A 23,189-nucleotide genomic window follows, 5' to 3' on the forward strand; every position below is an offset into this window, starting at 1 on the left:
TGTGTGGACTCCGACTTAAAATCAATAATGTAAAGAGCTTACGCTGCTTCGCTAGTTAGAAAGGGCATGTTTCAACTCTTCCTTCAGTTTTACTCCAATCTAGCTCTGACTTCAGTGGACTAACTTTTGATTTACCCCAGTGTACATGAGAGCAGAATCAAATGGAAGGGGAGAAGGCCAAAGAGATCATGATGATAATGCATTGCAGGGTTTGCTGCTTATTTCTCCTCCCTTGGTTCATTTCAGTGTCCTGCCATCAGTCTGCTCTAAGGTTATATGAGCTCCTTAGCATGTTTGTTCTCTTTGCAGATGACTGCAGGATGATTCATTATCATCTGCCTTATCGATGGCAGAGGTTTGATGGAGTCAATTGGCTTGATGTTCCCAGAATGGAGGTAGTCGAAAAGGCCTATTGTGACCCCCAAAACGACAGGTATAATAATGCTTAAAACCTCTTTGCTAAGCTCTGTAAAGGAGCTACATAGCTTTGGGGCAGCACGAGGATAGTCCAGCTCTTGTTTCTGGTTAACTCCTTTCCTCAAGAGAATTTAGAGCATGAATGCTTGATGCCCATCGAATGCTTCATGCCCAAGACTTCACCTGAAAGCTGTCTGTTGACCTCATAAGCTTCTGCTAGAGACTTCTCAGTAACATAAATCGTTGCTGAACAGGATCTCTGAGACTATACAGAGAGACAGTTTGAGGGTGCACAGGAGAAGAGGTTTCAGAGTAACAGCCGTGTTAGTCTGTATTCGCAAAAAGAAAAGGAGTACTTGTGGCACCTTAGAGACTAACCAATTTATTTGAGCATGAGCTTTCGTGAGCTACAGCTCACTTCATCGGATGCAATTATAATTATAATTCAAGAATTATAACATTCATAAACCAGTCGGAGAACACTTCAATCTCTCTGGTCACGCAATCACAGACATGAAGGTCGCTATCGTAAAACAAAAAAACTTCAAATCCAGACTCCAGCGAGAAACTGCTGAATTGGAATTCATTTGCAAATTGGATACTATTAATTTAGGCTTAAATAGAGACTGGGAGTGGCTAAGTCATTATGCAAGGTAGCCTATTTCCCCTTGTTCTCCCCCCCCCCCCGCCCCTGGACGTTCTGGTTAAACTTGGATTTAAACTTGGAGAGTGGTCACTTTGGATGAGCTATTACCAGCAGGAGAGTGAGTTTGTGTGTGTGTTTTTGGAGGGGGGTGAGGGGGTGAGAGAACCTGGATTTGTGCAGGAAATGGCCCACCTTGATTATCATGCACATTGTGTAGAGAGTTGTCACTTTGGATGGGCTATTACCAGCAGGAGAGTGAGTTTGTGTGGGGGGGGGGGTGGAGGGTGAGAACCTGGATTTGTGCTGGAAATGGCCCAACTTGATGATCACTTTAGATAAGCTATTACCAGCAGGACAGTGGGGTGGGAGGAGGTATTGTTTTATGATCTCTGTATGTATATAGAGTCTGCTGCAGTTTCCACGGTATGCATCCGATGAAGTGAGCTGTGGCTCACGAAAGCTCATGCTCAAATAAATTGGTTAGTCTCTAAGGTGCCACAAGTACTCCTTTTCTTTTCAGGAGAAGAGAGAGAAGTTAGACAGTAGATAGCTTTATGAAAATGTTTACCTGTTCTTGTGGTAAGTGAAATAGCCTGTAGAGGAGTTCTGCCCTGTTATTAAGATTATATAGGCAAATGAAACATGTAGCATTTGATGCACAGACTGGGTGTATAATAACATAGAGTTCATATTGAAGTTATTACCAATAACTGAATGAAAGCTTCTCCTAGACCGGGGGTTCCCAAACTTGGTTTGTGGCTTGTTCAGGTTAAGCCCTTGGTGGGCCGCGGACACTTTGTCTACCTGAGTGTCTGCTGGTAGCTCCCAGTGGCCGCAGTTCACCGTTCCTGGTCAGTGGGAGCTGTGGGAAGCGTCGCAGGCCGGGCCACCACTTCCTGCAGCTCCCATTGGCTGGGAACAGCGAACCGCGGCCATTACCTGCGGACACTCAAGTAAACAAAGTGTCTCGCGGCCTGCCAGGGACTTACCCTGAACAAGCCGCAAACCAAGTTTGGGAACCCCTGTCCCAGACTGTTTTTATGGCTGTCAGTCCTCTATACAGCCATTATTTGGAACTTGGCATGACGAATCTTTTATGAAGTTCTCCATTGTGAAGGATGGGCCCGCCTGGTAGACCTTATTCATAGATATAGAATGCAATAGGAGTGTTCTCTAGATTCACCCACTTTCCTATTCGTTCTCTCAAAGCCCCACATTCCACTGACATGTCACTCTGATCATAGGGCACTGGTGATCTCTGAAGCTCAAGGGTGGCCAGATGTGATTGCTTGAGAGTTCTGGCCCTTGCCTATCCAGGAACAAAAGATTTCTGTTCTGTTTTTACAAAGCCTGTTCTCAGGCAGCCCAGAACAGCAGGCTTTTATCCATCTTTGTCAGGCAAGGCTCACTTCGAGGCACTTTGCCTGAGCCAGCCAGACTTATTTTAAGTCAAATTCCAAAGCTTCTCAAGGATTAAAATCCGGCATGTCCAAGTGCAGCTTGAGGGACAGATGAAGCCTACAGAGTCCTCAAATAGGGCCATTCCCTCCATAACTGCCGCATGAGAAGAATGCTGATCAACTGCAGGTTTTTATTGCTGGTGAACTCCAACACTACACAACTTATACTCTTCTGGCAAGGAGGATACAAACACAAGCAAATACTAGCATCATCAGCATTCATTACAAAAAACATGTATCAATAAATTAGGTGTAGCCCCAGACTTTCTAGAAAGTCAGCAATGATGCCTCTAGCATCATGTAGTTTGCATGCTCTGTGTTAGATATAGACAGTGTTAGCTCTTTTTTTGCAGGAGGGTGTCTGGTCACAAGGATCTGAAGCTCCTGAATCAGAGCATGCCTGCGTGGGGCAATTTTCTGATCTACTTTTCTTAAGCAACCTTAACTAGAGGTAGTGCTACCAGTTCTACCTATAATGTGAAAGCCCTTTCAGCTGGTGATCAGAGAGGATAATTTATGCAGTTAGCACTAGTGTAATTCTGAATTTCTCTCTAGCTTAGCAGCAGATCAAAACATCAATTTCAAGTTAATTACCTCTTCTTCTGCTCTGCTTCGACGCCTCTCCACACCATCATCGGTTACAAAACCCCCCAAATTCATAATGACGACAAAATGGATTTGGTATTGGAAAAATGATCTCGGCCAGTGGATTGAATATGGGAAACAGGTGAGCACCTTGTAATGTCCCTCTTAGCCACCTCTGGAAGGATGTCACAAATAGTCTCCTCTATATTGTAACCTGTAGATATTGTTTGTTTTTTTGATTTTATAAAACAATGGGCCCCTTCCCATGGCGTAGTTAGCAATTAATAAAACCAGATGATTGACACTGTGTGGGTATTTATTTCTGGCAAAGCAAGCACTATAAGCTTTTATAAGCCCCCTCAAAAAGGCATCTGATTAAAATCTTGTACCAATTTCTCTACCCCTTCCCAAAATATCATGAGAAAAGCTGAGACTTTCATCATATCCAAGAAGCAGAGATCTAAGCAGTAGCAGGCTTAGTGATGGGGAATCATAAACAGGATATATGCAACATTCATGAAGAATGCCCTTCCAGTAGCAGGCTTTTCCCCCTTTTTTTTGTATTCTACTCAAGAAAACTATGTAAAGAGAACATTATTAAGGTTGCAAAGTCAAGCACTCCAAAATTGAGAGAGGCCAGAATGAAAGTAGCCTGTGCAATCGTAATTTGGCTCTCTTGTACGTGCGCACTGATACAGTCTTTAACAACATGATCACGTACTATTTTTTCCCATAGGACTTCAGCCTCAGAGCAGTCAGGATGGATGGTGATCAATGAAGGGGTAGTTGTTCAGTATTTATTTATTTATATTCTCTTCATTCAGTCTGTGGGACTGGGCTTTATTTACTTTACGTGGTCCAAACCCAGCACTTAATAAAGAATTCTAAATTTTCTGTGGCAATCATGACTATAGTAGGTGAATGCTTCACAGCATTAATGAATTAATCTTCACAAGACCCCTGTGAGATGAAGGGATGTTATCCACAATTTACAGGTGGGCAGCTGAGGAGCAGAGTTTAAAACTAAAATTGTCAAGTGTCCACTGATCTTTATACTGGCATTTCCTAATTTATTTTCACATATGACTTTGTAACTTTAACATTCTCTTTAAGTAATCTTCAGTATGTAATTTCCTTTTAAAAAAAGTGTGTGTGTGTGTGTGTGTGTGTATATATAAAAGCAAATTGACAAAAGAAAACATTCACCAAATGAAACCATATTGAGCCTGTCATAGGGTCTATACACCTCATGCTGGTTCATTAGCTAAAGGATTAAAAAAGCAACTGCCTGCCTGCTTAGCCAGAGCTTAATGGCAGTCCCACAGCAGCTGGATAAAAGGGCTGCAAGGTAAGTGGGTGGGGCAGCTGCAAGAGAGATGATCCCTCCAGCAGACTGGTGAGAAGCTGCCAGACAAACCAGTGCTCCAAAGAGGGATAAACAGGGCTGGAGGCTGGCAAGATTACAAAGGTAGGAAGCGGCTGAGAGAACAGCATGGGACTGAGAAGGATTCTCGCTGTTCCAAACAAGGGCCCTGAGCTGGAACCCAGTGGATTAGGCGGGTCTAGGTTCCACTACCTATCTCGGCCAGGGATTTTTAGAGAAGAAGTTCCCAATCCCAGGAGACCTAGACTGATTAGCCCCTATTGGAGCCATGGAACTTCTGCCGTCCCATTATCCTAATGGGGGCAAAGACTATTGAGGACCTGGCCAGGAGGGATTGAGCCTTAATAAGGACTTGACAAATGCAGAGTTGGGTTTGGCAGCGTAACGGGGAGGGAGTCAAGTGGGTATAGTTCCCAGTCCTGCCACAAGGGGGTGCTGACACACACCCATATTACAGATTAGCCTGTGGGTCATCAACAGGGTTGGAACAGCACAGACCTCTACCGCTTGAGCTAATGGAGCAATTGGCAGCAGTAGTAGGCTGTTATCCTTATAAATGGACCATCCTATATAAGGCAATGAAAGATCTACTTTGCCAGCAGATTACACGTGCATTTTCTAGACAGCAGAGGAACATTGTGATTCAGGAGTCCTGAGTTCTCTTCCAGGTTCTGGACAGAAGTGTATCCTAGTGGTTTTAGACTCTCTTGCCTTGTCACTCTCAGCCCGTCCCCTAGTATATTTCCCACACCTGTCCCCACCCCCTCTGCTCCTCTTCACCATAGCCTGTCCCTGCTTCCCATTTGCATGTGATTCAGGCTGCTTCCTCTTCCTCCATGCTACCTGGGCACCAGCAGTGGAGCCTTGAGTGTGCAGGAGAAAGTCTCTCTGGTCTCTGTTCAAGTGCCTGGCACCAAAGTTGACCCTGACGTCTAGGAGGAAGGCTGGCAGGAAAAGCCCTCTGAGCCCCTATAGTCCTCAATTGGAGCATGCTCTGTTCAGACAGAATGTTTGAAGAAATTAGATGCCAAACTTGTTACAAACGTCTGTGGCTCACGTGAGCTTGTAAAAATGGCAGTATTTGGAAGCTGATAAACTTGGCCAAATTCAGGTGGATTGTCACAAGGACAACAAAAGGCAAGTCTCTGACCCAGGGCAGTCCCCCACCTTGCCAAATTTCAAATCTCTGCTCCCAAAGAATGAGGGCTGTAGAGCTTCTCAACAAAATGATTTTAAGAATTTTTTAATAATGGCAAAGTGTCTCCCCCCCACCCCCCAATCTAATTTTCCAGAATGGCTGAGCTGTTTTCGCTAAAACTTGAATAGTTCAGCCTCCGTTAGCATGGGAAAGTTCAACTCGAACAGTTAAAGTTTAGTAAAGTTATAAGCAACTGAAATAAAAGGGTCTATAATGGAGGAGTGTTCAGGCAACCTAAACTATGGTGTCCCAGCCAACTCCATCCATAATAAAGAGATCTCTGCACGAGCAGCTATAGCCTGGCACAGGAATAGAAATGTTCTCATAGCTTGTTCCAACCAGTAGCAGCTTGAATTCCACCGGGTAACTTGTAAGGGCCCAGTATCATTTCCAGAGCACATTTCCAATTGAAGTCAATGGGAGCTGCAGGTTAGAGAACAGGTGGGGCTTTTGGAACCTCTGATGGCATGGGAGGGGTGCTAGTGATCAGCGGTGAAATGGTTCAGTTTTACATCAAGCTTGGCATCATTACATTTCAAAGATAATGCCCCATGAAGATGAATGTGGCATTTCTCATGTCCAGAACTATTCCGGGTGGGTTTCTTCATTGTATAGATTTTTGGAGGGGCACGGGAGGGTGATGACATCCTTTCCTTATGCAGCACTTTTGAGTTCTATGGATGGTAGGCACTGTAAGTGCTAAGTATTACTATCATTTATTTATTTTTCCTCAGTCTCATTCTCCCACAAACAACTCTGTAACTTCCTCTGTGCCTGGAGCAAACTTCCTGACCCCGTGTGCCTCTTTCAAAGTTGCTTCCTCAGTTAGTTGACCAAAGTTGACCTCCACTCCTCCCACTATATTTTTCCACTCTCAATCCTGTGTTATACCTGATATAGATGTGGCTAGGGAGCTGTCACTTTATTTACCTGTGTAGGCCCAGGCCCACTAATGACGTATAAGCAATGCAGTTTTTTTTTACTAGCAGAGGTCAGAATTCATGGCTCACGTTTATCAGTGAATGAAAAAGGCAGTTGTACAATCTTTTGTCCTTCCAGATGGGTTTAACCATTACTTTTTCCCTACGTTTCCATTCTATAGGATGGACTGCAGGGAGCCTCTGCGCTAACTTCTGATGATTTGGAGAATTTATTTCTGGCGAATCCAAATGACATCCTACAATTTCAGGCTGGTTCCCAACAATATGAGATCAATTTTAAAGGTACTGTAACCCTTTAATTCCAATTGAACACAATGCATTATAGTTTATAGTTAGTCTGGTAGCCTTGATATGCCACGTTGCAGTGCTTTTCTGGGAGAAGTGTACAGAGGAAGAATGCTGCAAATAGGGCTGGCTGGATAGTTATACGAAGGGGAAATAGTCTACATATGCAGGGTGGAATGTAGTAAGAGGAGAGAAATCTGCAATCTGTAAAGTGGGGAATGTGTAAATAAGTGTTATACCAATAAAATAAAAACCAGTAGGATCTTCTTAAAGGGGGAAAAAGGCAAAATGCCACATTTATTGTGAATACAGAAAGAATTATAGTAAGCAGTTAGTTATAGCTATAACATTCCATTCAATTTCATATTTATTCTCACACTCACACAGGTTCTGCAAGGTTGTTATCATAGTTATCAGCCTTAGAGTTGCTCGTGCCAAGCCACTGGCCAGGTGGCCTGGACACGAGGAGGGAGCAGGGCCTTGTCTGATGCTCCTGGAACTTGGTTTGCAGAATCAGACCCCAAAGTTCTCAGTTTCTAGAGGTTCATTTCTATAGGAATTTATTCCTATGCCAGTCTATGGAAATTGATTCATCATGCTGTTGCTGAATCAATCAGCAGATGGCACATTCCTGACGGCTCCGTGCTGCCAGACGTTATCTTGATTTTCAGTTCTCCCATCCTTGAGCCTGTTGGGTGGATTCTAGTCTGCCCTCCGGGGGTCCTCTGGTTGTTTCCACTTGATGCCTTCTTAGGCTGATCGACACTGGATTTTTAGGCTGGCACCTCCCTGATCATTCATTTATTATCCACACCAAGCATACATCCTCTATCTCTATTTTAATCACAGTTAACAAAGCAAGATAAATAGAACAAAAGGGCGGGGAGTCTCTGTGTGAGTAGTTGTTGTTGTTACAAAGTATTGATTTGAGAACAGACTAACACAATTAGCAGCTTGCAAGTTTCACACAGAGGGAGAGAAACCGTAAAAACAAGAGACCTCTTAATTAGTAATACCCTGGAATTTAAACTTTGGGGAGTCAAACTCATTTGTGATTTTAATACAAAACTTCTTTAATATGATCCAACATAAGTATGTGGACAAATGAATGACCGAACAAAACAAGGCAGAAATTGGACAAAGAGGGCAGGGTAAGGTGCATGAGGTAAGGGGAGGGAGCGGGGGGAAGAGGTTTTAAAGAACGCTTTTCCTTTTAGAGTAAACTTGTGGAAGGACTCATCTAACCAAAAACGAAATGATACTTGACCAGCCGCTGGTTGGTTTTTTTGCTATGATTATTACTTATGATTTTGTTTAAGATGGCTCTGTTTCCCTGAGAGCATCATGTGCAGCTTTTTCTTCTGCCAGATCCTGCAGCCTTAATTCTGAGCTTCTGACAAGTCTACGATGGGAATACTTCTAATATCACAGCTTTCAGAGTAGCAGCTGTGTTAGTCTGTATCTGCAAAAAGAAAAGGAGGACTTGTGGCACCTTAGAGACTAACAAATTTATTTGAGCATAAGCTTTCGTGAGCTATAGCTCACTTCATCGGATGCATGTAGTGGAAAATACAGTGGGGAGATTTTATATACACAGAGAACATGAAACAATGGGGGTTACCATACACACTGTAACAAGAGTGATCAGGTAAGGTGAGCTATTACCAGCGGTGGGGGGGACCTTTTGTAATGATGATCAAGGTGGGCCATTTCCAGCAGTTGACAAGAAGGAGTGAGGTGTATCAGCTGTAACCCATCACACATCTGTAGCTCTTTCTGGGGATCTCCATGGTCTACAAAGTTATTTATGAATTCTCACAACTTTCCTTTGGCCTATTATTATAATACCCATTTTGCAGAAGGGTTACTGAGGCTCACAGGGGGCACAAAATCTGTCAAGCTCCTTCAGCGCTCCACTCCAGAATTGTCAACTTCACTGCAGCCTTAAATGGGAGCAGAAGACAGGAGATGAGGGAGTGAGCTCTTATGGCTTTACTATGTATTTAAATGAATTGTCTGGTAGATTTGAACGTTTTCCATGCTATGAAGAAAGAGTATAAGTGAGATGGAGGGAGCAAGTGAGTTCCGGAAAGATAGGAAAGCTCGAGTAAGAGAGTCATAGGAAAGAGACAGAGAAGATTGAGACAAAGTAGTGGGGCTGTAGAGATAGCTGTTGCTAAACAGACACAAAGTTCAGCTGGCCACATTCCATCAACAAATGAATGTTTATTTCCTCTCATGCTCTGTGTGTGTGTGTAAAAACATATAAAATAAATTTTCTCTTTCAAGAAATGGTCCAGAAAAATGTCCGCTATCAAACTCAAAGAGAAGTCCGCAGGCGACCAAAGTTTGTGTCCTCAGAAGATGTGAAAAAGATGAAGAAAGGGTACTCAACAATGCGTTCATTTTTGTTTGTTTGTTTGTTTTTTCCACTGTAAAATGAAATGCCCCTGTATGGAATGGTGGCTGCATATGGGGAAGTTTCTTGATTCTCTTCAACAATTCTTCCATAGCGGTTGGTTGTACTGCAGTGCAACTGTTCTTGCTTTTGGTGGAATCCTATAACAAACTGCTGGTTTGCAGAAAGTTGCAGCAGTGCCACAATCGGTGTGCAACGTTGCAGTTCTCTGCTGCATGAGCAGGAATCTGCCTGTTCCTGTGGTACACAGGGTAAGAGGAGATGGGGGTGTTGAGGAGGAGGAACTTGTCTCTTACAAAAGCATAGTAAGGGGCCAAGGCCTTGTCTACACTACATGCTAGATCGACTTACATCACTAGTATACACCAGGCCTAAGAAATGCTGCCCACCAGAAACAGGGGACTAATTCCTGTTGGGAACCCCCTCGTTACATGATGATACTTAATTGGCAATCTGCAGTATGTAACAGTGTTGTCAATTCTTACAAGGGAAGTGACCAAAAAAGACTGATTCCAAGGGGACCCTGTCCGTTTGGAAGAAGGTTCAGGACAGGAGTGGAAGTACCATAGACTCATTCCTGGTTTTCTTTTTGTTTGCAAACAGCCAAAGAGTGACTGATGCTCCAGATCAAAACTATCCTAGAAACTGGGACAAATCAGCGCTGCCTGACGTGGGGTACAAGGTACTTGTGTGTTCTCCTTTTTGCTCCAGTGAGATTGGGTTGTTCCTATACAGGTTCTTTTGATGGAAAGGCACTGAGCCCAAAGTGACATGATAAAGTGTCCAGGTCTAGTGAAACATTTGCCATTTGGAAATATAGTTACAAAGGGACAGATTTTAAAAGGTATTTAGGTTGCAGATTGGTGTCCAGGCACCTCTGAAAACCCCACTAGACACTGTACTAAAAATCTGGCCCAAAGTGTCCTGAGACTAAGATGTGTGCCAGGTGAGCTTGAAAACCCACCAAAGTATGTTTACATGGCAGTTAGACCCCTACGACTGGTCCATGCCATCTGACTTGGGCTCATGGGGCTCAGGCTCAGGGACTGTTTAATTGCAGTGTAAATGTTTGGGCTTGGGCTGGAGCCCAGGTTCTAGGACCCCGTGCGGTGGAAGGGTCCCAGAGCTGGAACATTGGCATTGCAGTTAAACATGGGTTTTTAATTGTAGTGTAGATGTATCCTGAAGTTCATGTCTATTCAATAGGAACTGGACTGAGATTACCAACTCTTGCCACATAGGCCACCAAAGAACCATCATAGATGATGATCATGATATGGTCATTACGAGGTCAAGTTTGGACTAGTGACTTAAAAGTGAAAAATCTCCATATACCATTAACCACATCCGACACCACCAAATGTTCCTTTTTAAGATCTGAGCATAGGTCAAGGTCCCCTGTGAATGGGAGAGATTAATGGTTGTTGCTAATTATAAATGGTAATTGAAAATAGCTCTCATATAGTGAAACTTCTGGCTCGCCTCACGTGAGCTTGTAAAATCTTTGCCCCTCTGTTTTCATATCTAATCAAACACATACAGTGTTAAATATATAATACAGACACAAAGAAATGAAGCAAAAAGAAAAGGAGTACTTGTGGCACCTTAGAGACTAACCAATTCATTTGAGCATGAGCTTTCGTGAGCTACAGCTCGCTTCTCCGATGAAGTGAGCTGTAGCTCACGAAAGCTCATGCTCAAATAAATTGGTTAGTCTCTAAGGTGCCACAAGTACTCCTTTTCTTTTTGCGAATACAGACTAACACGGCTGTTACTCTGAAAGAAATGAAGCTAAGCAGTAAGAGAAGAGCTGTTGGACATCTAGGAAACCTGTTATTATTGGTGGTTAGTGAGGTGAGAGATTAAAAGAATCCAGCTTTCGTTTCAGTCAAGTACCTCGTCTCAGTTGACACTTTAAGATTTAACATCTTCCATCTTAAAGTGTAGACCAGGTAGAAGCATAATTGATCTGAGATTGATCATTACCTCTCTGACCATAAGGTTTTTCTTTCACAGTAGTAATCCTCCTCTTTCACTGTTTCATGGCTGGCTGGGAATCTACATGCCTCTGTGGTGGCCTTCACAACATCTGACACCTCAGCCTTGATGAATTTCCTACACTTCAGACATTGGCCTTGCAAACTGTTCTGGAAAATCTTGCTACACTGGAAAGGATCACTTATGAGAGACTCTTCACCCCTCCTCCTCCCCCCCCCCCCCCAAAAAAAGTCTTCCCTGTTTAGTGTAAAATCTTCTATTTTCTTCCTCCTTCCCTACACATAATATTGGAGATTGCAGTATTTATTCTGTAAAGCATTTTGAGACATGAAAGATCCTATGCAAAGTAGAAGTTTATATGTCTATAATCTATATTGTTAGATATTGATAGCTTGTTAGGATTAGTAAATCAGGTGTTGTGAATCCCCCTCCTTTTTTTTAAACTTTGTGTAATGGTGACAAAATGGAATTGGTAGCTGAAGAGAGAGAAATGGCAAAAAATGAGTTGTGATGTTGTCGTAAAATGTATGAATATAATATTTGTGTTGGAGAATGAGCAGGCTGACCCAGAAGCGGATTGAGTAGAGGGGTTTCTTTATTGTGGTACTTGTTCCCCTCGACCCAATTGTTGAGGAAGCCCTGAATTAGTTACAGCACTCTTTTTTTTATTTGTTAGTATGTAAATATTTACATTTACTACAATACCCCCAAAACCCTTACTGAGTAATATTAATGTCCATACAATGAATATTAATAGCTATATACTGAATATAATTATCCCCGCCCCTGTACTGTTTACAACATTAGCATATCTTACAAATAATTTTACCTTGAAGATACATTTCTTTGCAGTAATTGCAGCCACAGATTCCCTTGATTAGCAGTTTGCAGGGAAGGGAGGAAGAGGCCATGACCCTGAGCTCATTTATGTAGCTGGGAAAGGAAGGGAAGGGGAGAGAACACTGCTTTACACAAAGAGTATCCTTTAGATCCCCATATTCCTTATGCAGCTGCAACGCCTATTAATCCTTAACCAGGAGACGGGAAGGGAGAGGGGTAGCACTCTATGTATCAAGCACAGAAGCGGTGCCGACCCGTGCTTCTACTCCCTAATACCATGTCTGCACACCAGCGGTTTCCCAGGTCTCTGTTTAACCCTTACATATCTCAACACTTCGTAGTCTATATTCTAGTATGCTATCCTTTTAACATATGGAAATATATGTTAGGGTCAGAGCATTTAGTGACGCTTCCCAGGGTTGTGAGGCACCTTAATACCACCTGCCCTTGGCATAAGGCAGCCTTGTCCATGCCTGCTGTGAATCAGCTCCTTGAATCCACCAGCTTCTGGCAACATGAGGCCTTCCAAGTCTCCCCATCTCCCCCGCACCCCACAGGTTAGCGATGAGCCCACACCAACCTCTCGAGTCCTCCAAGCACCCCTCTCTTGAGTGCCCAGGCCCTGACCCACTCAACACTCGCAGAACTATCCGATTCTAAAGGAACAACACACACATCTGACAAGCTTTAACTCAGGATTATCACTCTGCTTATCACACAGCAGTCAGAGATACTGAAAGTGAAAACAAGAATAAGTTTATTATCAAATAACAGAGATTCAAATGATAATAAGAAAGAATAATGGAAAGAAATGGTTTACGTATAAAACAAAATAACATGCTTGCTAAAGCCTAAACTTTTCCCCTGTTTCCTATAGCATAGCTTCCCCAAATCCTTTTTGTAGCATTTTCAACCAGGACGGTTCAGATCTTCCTTTCATAAGATCAAGCCCACTGACAGCTTGTCTTTCCAGATTGAAGGATGCCAGGTATACATCCGTACCCGCAGTGATATTCCCAAAAGTTCACTGTCTTTTTTACTTTTAAACAGGATAATCCCTGCTGTCTTTGCTTTTTTCCTGCAGCACTTGCAATCTGTTCATTAGCATTTGGCTCCATATGCAAATAGGCTTCCATTGTAAGATACACAATACACAGTGGTCAACCAGGGAGATAAATGTCTCCCACTTCCTGTTTGGAGAAATCTGTCTCCATTGCACGCTACCTCGGCCTTTAACTGCAAAGCCTGAAGAAGATAACATAACATGACACCTTTTGGTGAACTTAGGGGATCCCTGTAACCTGATGTACTGCTGTGACCTCTGCCAGTTGGCATCAAGAGGTCTTTGGTCTCTCTCCTCTCCATTCTGTGTCTCTGTTAGGTCTGTGGACTCTTGTCATGCCAGAGAGAAGTCACTGAGCTGAGATGAAAGCGTTTCTGGAAGTCAGAAGATCTAGTTTTGCCACTGATCTTGTGACTTTGGACAAGTCGCTTAACCTCTCTGCCTCAGTTACTCCCATCTCTAATATGGGGATAGTAATGCTTACAAGTGCAAAGCTACTGTTATACCACAGAACACGTCAGCCTATAATTTTAGATGTGGTGGTATTCTGCCAGCCTGAGATTTGGTTTTATTTTTGTTTGAACCACTCCAGTGAAACGGGAATGATTCTATAAAATCCAGGAGAAATGAGTCAGTGTGTTTGCTGCTTGGCAATCAATGTAATTGTTTTTTCTGGATATAGGCGAGTTAGGATTTGCCACTCAGATATTTTCTGTAAGATCATAACCCTTTCCTGACAGCACTCACCCTGCTCTCTGGCAAGTGGTGTGTGTGTGGGTGAGAGAGGGAAGGAGGCAGGGGAAGCAGGTACATAGCTTGCAGGCAGTGCCAGGAGCTCCTCGGCCAAGCTGTGCCAGTGTTGTTCAGGGCCAGTTGGGCTCAGACCACCCCTCCCCACCTCCAGCCACGTGTGCCCAGGAAGTGGGGAACTTGTAGCAGCTTCAGCAGCTCCGTTGCTCAGGTCCAGGCTGTGCAGACCCCACTCCATGTGCTTTAGCTGTTTCTCTCCCGGGTATCCCTGGTCTCTGCTGTTACCCAGACCCAGCTGAGAGTTTCATTCTCTTACTTCTAAGGCAGAGAGCACTGGACAAGTGAACCACCCAAAGCAGCAAGTGGTACATGGATTGGGGAGATGCCAGGAAAGCTTGGGATGGTAGCATGATGGCGGGGGAAAGAGGCTTTCTGGGTGATATTGAGGCTAAGGAAGGGGTGGGAATTCCTTCATGGAATGAGCAGTATGGAAGATGCTGTTAGTTTGGATGACCACAAAAATGCTTTTATTCTCCTACATGAACAAAATGAATAATTACGGTTGCCTGGTGCCAGAATACAGTGACACAATTCACATTGCTGCACAGTCCAGCAGTTCTCCTGTCACAAAATATGGATCTACTGTGATGTGAAATACACTGGGCTCAGCCGAGGGGAAGTTCTAATTTGTTAAGTGAGTTTTGCATGATCTTGATTTTTATTGTGAAGTGGCTTCGTAAAGTGTTTTTTTGCATAAAAGAAATGCGAGTTGCAATTTTCACACTGGTAGGCTTTTTAATAAAATCTAAAGAAATAATTCTTGCCACTGCAGCTTGGATCATTCTAAAATCCCATTAACCGATTTAAGATTTGTCCATTCAGAGGTTGTCTAATATATAAATATCTAGTAAACAAAAGTAAACTGGATACAGATCTCATTGTGCCACATCTAAATCCTACTTAACTTACAAAATCACTGATGTGCTTGAATTTTCATTTTTGATTGACTGAGCTGACAAAGCTGTTGCTTTCACCATGCCTTCCAGAGCAGCCACTGCTCCCTGTTTTAAGATGCACCGTTGAGACATTGGAATTGGGGCCTTTCACTTCAAGTTTTGATTTCATATTTGCCCTAGGCAGCAGTGACTGAAAAATTGTTACCAACTGAGGTCTGTCTGGTAGCCCTGTGTTACAGGAGTTGGTAGTCTCAGCCTAGTTTATAGTTGACAGGTCACCATCTCAACAGACAAAGTATGAAACCTATACAAACACTTGAATTCATCTCTCCTCCACCTGAGAGGTCCTTCTCAAAGAGAGGTACACTGCACAGAACAGAATGTGGGAGCTCACTTAGCAACTATCTGGGCTGTTCTGTTCTGTTAGTGAATAGGATTTCAAGCCCTACATACACTCAAAAGATCCACCTTTGGTCTCACTGGCTCTACCTATGAAAGTGTGGTCACCCCTTACACCCAGTTGAAACTTTCTGTAATCTTTGGCTGTGGCTTGGTATTTTTATAGGCAGTGGAGATCACTAATCCATCCTCTGAATTCACTGAAATTGAGACCCTATTTAAAAGGACAATGAACAATTATGTTATCCAGAGAATAAGGAGGATTCAGAACCCATCCCTTTGGCAAGTCTTTCAGTGGTTTGTATCTATTTTATTACGTTACCCTAGTCGTGGCAATAACAAGGGGTGTGAGTCTCATAACTTCCAAGGCTGTCTCCTGGGCATACATGCTGGTGACTGGCATTAACTCTGGAGGTTGCCCGGTGTGATGTGGTTACTTAAAGGAACTCTCAGAAATACCCCTCAGACCTTTCTGGGATAATTAGCTATTCATTGTTGATGTGCTGCTGCCGCTGAGCTTTAGCGCCCCCTCTTGGAAAAGGTCACATTCCCTCTACGGCAAAGCTGCTGACTCTGCGTGGAGTAGCTAATCCACGAAACTTAACAGATGGGACTAGCACACAGAATTGGGATGCAAGTACGTCTGTGTTTCCTGAATATTGAATTGCCCCGATATCGGTGTCTTCACTGTCTGCACAAGTTCAAAAGGAGACTGTATCCCTGAATAAGTCTGCTGCAGTGGATCTAGAGTCTCTCTTTTAATGGGTATTTTACAAATGTGTCGCACTCCTCTCTCCGGGCAAGGTCCCTGAAGGCATATTCGGGGCTTCTGGTGTAAAACAGCCCAACTACATTGAGTACAATGCCCAAGGCTTGGGTTATTTGTTACTGATGTGCTCTAGTTCCTTTTGTGTTTTAAATGTCTGCAGCATAGTTGGCCAATTAAGAACAGCAGCAGAAACATTTAAGAAGAGTGCTTTGATGCAGTGGCAATTAGGGGGTGGGGAGAGCATATAAGACCCTACCTAGATAGACAGAACATTTTCCCCTCAAACAGTTTGGGTTTGGCAATGGTGGAGCTAATAGTCTAACCAAGCAATAACAATTGCTAAGCAGCAAAAAGGAGTTTGCTAGAAATGGCTTGTTTTAACAGAACAGACCTTGAAAATAACTGACAGCTTTTACCACAACCTGAGAACTAATCTTAATCCATTTGCCTTGTATCTTTTTCCACATTCCCTTTCAGATTTTTATCAAATGTAGGGAGACAAGAACATGGTCTCTCTGTTCCCCTTAACTTTGAGCCCTTTCTGAAGGAGACAATGTTGCTGACTTGCACAGTAAAATGATTTCTGAAAATCCAGATGAGGTTTTGACAACATAAATGTTCATGCTCTTTAAAAATTACTGTCTCTCTTCCATCTTCCTAGTAGTTTTTACTGCCGTTCCCAGACTAGCAGCTCTAATTTGACTGCCAGTGGAATACAGTAGGTGGCTGGAAAATCTCATCCATATTATAGTGTGTGTCTTTTAAAAATATTTTTCACATCAGGCAAAAAGAGCAGATGAAGAAGAAAAATGGAGGGAAAGATGTAGATGAGAAGCTCCTGTTCCATGGAACCAACAATTCCTATTTGGAAGCCATCTGCAATCAAAATTTTGACTGGAGAATCTGTGGGGTCCATGGAACAAACTATGGAAAAGGTGAGGAGGACGTGACTGTGTATATGAGATCACAGACTTTCTTTAAAGTACCCAATGATGATGTTACAGTGGTAATTGGTCTTTATAAGTTGCAGTGATTTGTTTGTTCATGCCTGGGGGGAAGCGATGTGGGGGAAGCTCCAGTATTCTTTCAGGTTGAAAAGGAATTGGTTTGCGTGAGTGGAGAATTTGATATGAGGTTGAGAGAATTTAATTTGGGGGCTGAAAAAGAATTGTTATATTGGGAGGCAGGGGCATGTTTTGATTCCTAGGAAGTAGAGGGAAACTTGCCAGTCCATTACCTCCTTCACCTCAGCAGGAGGGGAGTTGAAGATGGTAATTCTCTGTTGGATGGAGACGAGGTCTCTTTCTCCCTTATGCCCCCATGATGCTGTCTTTTTTCCTTCCGCTCTTAACATTATTTTTCCCCTTGTGCTATACCTGTTGATCTAATGTCTTACCCTGCCTATGCTATTTTTCTTTACTCTCCCTTTCTATCTCACTCCTTCATAACCCAGCTTGCTCTTTCCCTCCTCTTTAAATTAATGGGAGTTTTACGGCAAAATCCTTTAGCTGTCTGGTGTGAAATCTCCACTAAGCATACTGGGGTGCCAATAAGCATAAAGTTCATTTATTGAAATTTGAGTCAGATACATCTTAATTATTGTGCTATGCTAACTCTTTTGTGCCTGATGTATACAGTACAGCAGACACCTCCAGTATCCTTACAGTGCCCTTTTTTTGTCATTCCTAGGAAGTTACTTTGCCAGAGATGCTAAGTATGCCCACTCTTATAGTCAATCTGCTGCAAAAGGGAACACCATGTTTGTGGCTCGAGTTCTCATTGGAGACTTTGTTAAAGGAAACCCAACCTACGTTCGTCCCCCACAAAGAGCTGCTAATATGCTCACCTTTTACGACAGCTGTGTGGACAATGTGCTGGTTCCCTCCATTTTTGTCATCTTTGAGAAGCATCAGATTTACCCAGAGTATATAATAGACTATACTGAAGAGGAAAAAAAATGTTTTGTATCTTAAATAAGGGAGAGAGCAGTTTGTATCTCTCACTGTAGCATTCAGACCTAATTTTACATGGTTTTTAAGGGTTTCTTATCCTGGATTAGATTGTCTAATACTCATATTTCATTTTTAATAGAGCACCTTTCCAAATACTACAAGGAGCAAATTCTTTGGATGAAGCAGGTTGGCAGGAGGAGCATCCTGCACACTAGGCAATTACTCTTTTTCATCTAACTGTTGACTTTCACTTGTTCATAATATGTAAACCTTAGGGTAGCCCCACACAGGAGGGGTCAGAATTGGGGATGTGGGAGTGGAATTTTGTGATTCTTCTTTGTGCAGCAACAGCAAACTTTGGAAATACAGTCTAGAAAGCATTTCTCTTCAGAAATACGTTCAACCGAGAGAAAAATTGTCAATTCTAGTTTAATATAGTTGACAAGTTGATTTTGTAATGCTCCAAATGATGAGTCATTCAACTCTGAGGTGGCTCTTTCCCTTGCCTGCCCTATCATTTCCAAGGGACTTGTGAATTAGTTTACTGTGGATTTGACAGGGTGGTGTTCTTGAAGTACCATATGTTGATGTCAATATTTTAGATCAAAATCAGTAACTAGACAAATAAAAAGTCTGTTTTTTTGTAAACTGGTGTAATGAATAAGGTCTCAAAAGGAGGAATTCCTCCTACTGCACAAGCAATGTCAACCTAGTGGTTAGAGCAGAATATGGTCAGCCATGGGTCTGTTTCCAACTCTATAGCAGACTCGCTGTGCAACTTGATCTGGAGGTAGACTATTACAATTGACAGTCTGGGAAAAGGCATGCCCCAGAATTAGTTGTTTCAGTTGCTAATGATTACATGCATAAATTTAAAGGCTTGGTTGAGATTCACTTGAAAACTTGGCCTTTAGTGTATTACGTTTTCCACATGTGGATAGTTGTCCAACAAATGCTGTAGGACAGAAGTAATGTCTTGGGGTGCTTTGATGTTTTTCTGTCATGCAGGATGGACAGTAACTTTCGTTGTGCCAGGGAATCACGTGACTTGCGTGGGGTGAACATCTTTAAAGATGTTCTTCATCACTCTGGTGCAGTAGAACGTGCTCACTTGTCAAGAACTTGTTAGTTCCTCGTTAACTGTCATATTCATTTTCTATGGCCAGTTCTACGCTAGAAAAATTACCCACTGCTGACAATGATGAGCCAAGCATAGTCATAAGTGTTCTAACTATTGTTTCTGAAATGGTTTGGGTCTACATTTTCATATAAACCATGTTTAACATTACCCCATGTCAGCAATGGGTAACTTTACTAATAGTGACCAAGCATGTTTTATTAACAGATCTGCAGTCTGTTGAGCTCTCATTCAAGGGGTTTTTTGGGTAATGAAGATCACATTTCCATTATCCCCCTACTAACTTTCTACGAGCGCACCTTTTGGGCTGAAATGCCTCTGCTCAAAGGTGAATCATTTTGGCAAGAGTGAGCAAACTCCCTTGGCTGGTGGGAGGGGAACACTGCTACAGCAAGAACTACTGAAGTTTTTATAATGTGGCATGTTTGAAAACTATTGCATTTTTCTAGGCTTCGGCAGGGGGGAGGGGGAGAGAATCTGGTTTTGAATTTAGCCAAGTTGTAACAACATCCTGGGCATAGGAGTTAGACACATTCCAGGCTGGAGATGCTCATGTGAGATGCTGGGAACTGACAAACTCACTGAGGAAGAAGGGTGTGAGACTAGGAAATGTAAATACAGTAAATGTGTCAAGCCTTTATACAATCAAAGAATATTTTTCACCTTTTAAAAACAAAAATCAGAAATATAGAATCTGGTTATCCATGGTGGTGGAGGACTTGTTGGAGGCATTCCAAAATATGTTTGAGTGCTTTGACACCTCAGCTGAAGGGTGAAGAGGTGTAGGTTGATTCTGAAACACTTGTTTCTCCCACATGTTCACTAGGCTCTGGAGTTTTATATTTTTAGACTCCTATTTAATAGAGTATAAAAGTCAGTTCTATTACTCAGCTTTTGTCTCTAGTAATGAACTAATGTCGCTAGATTTAAATGTGTAATGTAATGTAAGCTTATGCCATAATCAAGCAGACAGGTCAATTAATACTGCTATTCCAGGCTTTTTACTTTTGTGTTTCTGGACTTCGATTTGACCTTGGCAACTGTAGTGAGACCTCAGGTAATTCTACATACACAGCTAAGTATGAAGGGCTGCATCAAACAGAACAGCTTGTGTACAGAAGCTGTGTGTGACTGAGCTTTGCAATCACAAAATGTCTCTTAATAAACTGAATATCAAATTATGATTGTCCAGTATCTTTTATGTTTAATTATGTGGCAGTGGGGACACTGTCTTCTATGAGCAATTGCTTTAGACAGTCATGGAAGAAGCAAAAGATTGAGAGGAAGCAACTGTGGTACCATTGTTCAGAAGGGGGAAAATGTTCTGGCAATGGCTGGTCAATAAGTAACTATTTTGCTATGGATTTTACACACACACACACCGACAATACTGATTTTTATTGTCATCAATACAGTGCAGTCTAGGTGCATTTTGTAAGATGCAAAAGTGCCTAAGTGATTTTATTTAGGCGCCTGAGTCTCATTGACTATCAGTGAGTTGTAGCTGCATATGCGCTGGATTCACAAAGGAACTTAGGTGTGGTGATGCTGAGCATCACTGTGCCTCACTTTAAGGCACCTTGAAAAATCACTGGGGTTCACAAAGCCTGAGTTTGGTGCTTCAGCTTCCTGCACAATGAATGGATAGGGAGATAGGTGCCTCAGAATTGGATTCACAAAAGCTAGCACACTAGGCATTTCCCTGCCTAAGTTAGCTAGTGGGAAGTGCCAAAGTGATGGGTTTGTTCTAAGCCCCACCCCTTCAGAGTTTGGTGCCTAAGGGCAGGCCAACACTTAAAATATTGCATTCACACAGCTGCACCACTGTAGCACTTCAATGAAGATCCTGTAAACCGATGGGAGGGAGCTCTCCCGTCGGCATAGTTAATCCACGGGCTCCCTGAAAGGTGGATTTTTCATACGCCTGGGTGATGTAGTTATACGGATATAGATCTGTAGTGTAGACTAGACCTCAGTCTGAGCTGGAGGGAGGTGTCTCCCTCTGCTTGGGAGTCTCAGCTGCAAATACTTTCTTGGTGTTAGGCCCCTATTGTGTTTTAGCAAGAAATCGGGGGGAGGGGAGACCCCTCTAACCTCTGGGCAGAGACTCACCTGGATTGCAGAAGACCTTCTGTTTCAAGTCTCACCTGAGGGGGAGAAAGGATTTGAATAGGGATCTCTGACATCCCCCCCCAGGGGAATGTTCTAACCACTGAACCATGGGATATTCTGCTGCGAGGGAGGACCCGTCTCAGTCTCTCTTGTTGCAGCTATTCCATTGTGGCTAAATGATGAAAGAATCATTGGGCCAGAGAGAGACAGTATGCATGGGAATGACATGGTAGCCTGGGGCTTAATGTGATTACTTGGGAGGTAGGAGAACCAGGATCCCTACTCCAGTGACTCCTAATTATTTAGCCACAGTGGAACAACTTCAACAAGAGCGATTTAGGGAACATCACATCAGAAATATCCTGTAGTGGCTAGGGCACTCACCTGAGACCCCTCTTCAAAGCCTTTCTCCCCCTTGGGAAGAGATGGGGAGGGAGGGAATTGAACCAGGGCTCTCCCACATCCTAGATAGTACTCTAACCACTAGCTAGGCTAAAGGTTGATTAAGGTCTTCCTCTCTCCTCTCCCCCCACCTTAGAGATTCAATAAAATTTTCTTTAAATGGGCTTGGCTGTGGGCTGGAATGAGGTTAAGACTAAACAAAGACCAATGTAGGATGCTGGGGGGGGGGGGGGGGGATAAAAAAGCAGGCAGCCAAGAATTAACACTGATGCATAATTTAAGCAGGGGGTTGCCACATATTTCAGGCGCTTTCTGCTGCTAAGTTCGCATAGTATTGACTATAGATTAGCAGGGGATTTCAAAATCTAGAGAAATCATCCTGGGGAATTAAAAAAACAAAAATCATCCACAGCCAACTGGTGTGAGGAAGAGGAAAGAAATCACATCAACCTCCTGGTACTTCTGGATAACCTGAACACATCAACCGTAAACCAGTATCTTGCTGCATGGGGCCTTGGTCTTACAAAGAATGAGGAAGAAAAATCTGACCTCCCATCTACTGGCAATGTGTTAACCAAAAGGCTAAGATAAGTGGACTTCTTTACAAGAAAAGAATACCATGAGCAACAGAGGCTCATACTATCCCATTCCCCCTCGAAAGTCTATAATAAATAGCAAGTGGGAAGGCTGACAAGGACAAATTCTTGAAGGGTTCATCTAGCCACAGAACTCAATAGCTGCTGATTGTGACATCAGCTTAAATGGGGATAAGATCCGGCAGCTGGAGTCTTGGAGGTGTGTTCTCTGCACTCCAGCCACAGGCAAAGAGGAGGAGTGAAAAGAATTCTTTGGCAGCATGGAGAGAGCCCTGCATTCCCCTTCTATGGAATTATACTGCCACCTAGCATGCATTAGGCACAGGAGAAACCCCAGCATCGCTTCTGCATGCAACAGAAATCCAAACGTTGGTTTGTTAGGGCTACTACTCGGACTTCTGCTTCCAAAATGAGTGGCTGTAGCTAAGCCAGAACACGAAGAAAGAAAGAGAAGAGAGATCATTACAGCTCAGTAATTCAATTTGGCTTATGGCATGCTATGAAACCCAGCTGGATTGGTTCTCGGGCTAATTGGCTTGCTTTCAGAGGCTGGGTTGTAGAACAGGCTTATGCCATAGGGCAAGGAATCTGGAATTAACTTTCTTCATTTAACTGAATATACATATAGCCTTTTAGTCCAACTATTCCCAGGCTCAATCCTACAACATTAGCTGCAACTAGAGCCCCTCCCTCCTCCCTTAAAGGAAACATGCAGTGATAGAAAACTGTAATCCCCCCCCCAAAAAAAAAGTTAGGGTGCCACCCACTCAAGTCCTTCAGCATGAAGTCCCATTTTTTAGGTGCCCCTGCAAGCTATAACAATACTGCTTGGCTGCCACCTTACCCCGTAGGTGTCTCAACTCACCCTAAGGTTTTGCA

At 43.0% G+C, this 23,189-nt stretch overlaps 1 protein-coding gene across 5 annotated transcripts in view; it reads left to right on the forward strand.

The window, feature by feature from the left end:
• Window positions 1-23,189, forward strand: part of LOC140899739 (protein mono-ADP-ribosyltransferase PARP12-like) — a 58,883-nt gene that overhangs the window by 23,603 nt on the left and 12,091 nt on the right. The window contains exons 6-13 of one of the 5 annotated variants that reach the window (XM_073315718.1): window positions 310-433; window positions 3,079-3,250; window positions 6,793-6,913; window positions 9,206-9,302; window positions 9,939-10,017; window positions 15,508-15,638; window positions 16,894-17,045; window positions 18,202-20,381. In XM_073315718.1, the coding sequence (XP_073171819.1) occupies window positions 310-433; window positions 3,079-3,250; window positions 6,793-6,913; window positions 9,206-9,302; window positions 9,939-10,017; window positions 15,508-15,638; window positions 16,894-17,045; window positions 18,202-18,299 (974 nt within the window). In that variant the 3' untranslated portion in view covers window positions 18,300-20,381. Of the gene's footprint in view, window positions 1-309; window positions 434-3,078; window positions 3,251-6,792; window positions 6,914-9,205; window positions 9,303-9,938; window positions 10,018-11,351; window positions 15,639-16,893; window positions 17,046-17,799; window positions 20,382-23,189 lie in introns of those variants that run through there. The other 4 variants (XM_073315708.1, XM_073315728.1, XM_073315738.1 and 1 more) reach the window with 4 other exon arrangements.

This window comes from Lepidochelys kempii, chromosome 1 (assembly GCF_965140265.1).
Source record: "Lepidochelys kempii isolate rLepKem1 chromosome 1, rLepKem1.hap2, whole genome shotgun sequence".
Taxonomy (NCBI): domain Eukaryota; kingdom Metazoa; phylum Chordata; order Testudines; family Cheloniidae; genus Lepidochelys; species Lepidochelys kempii.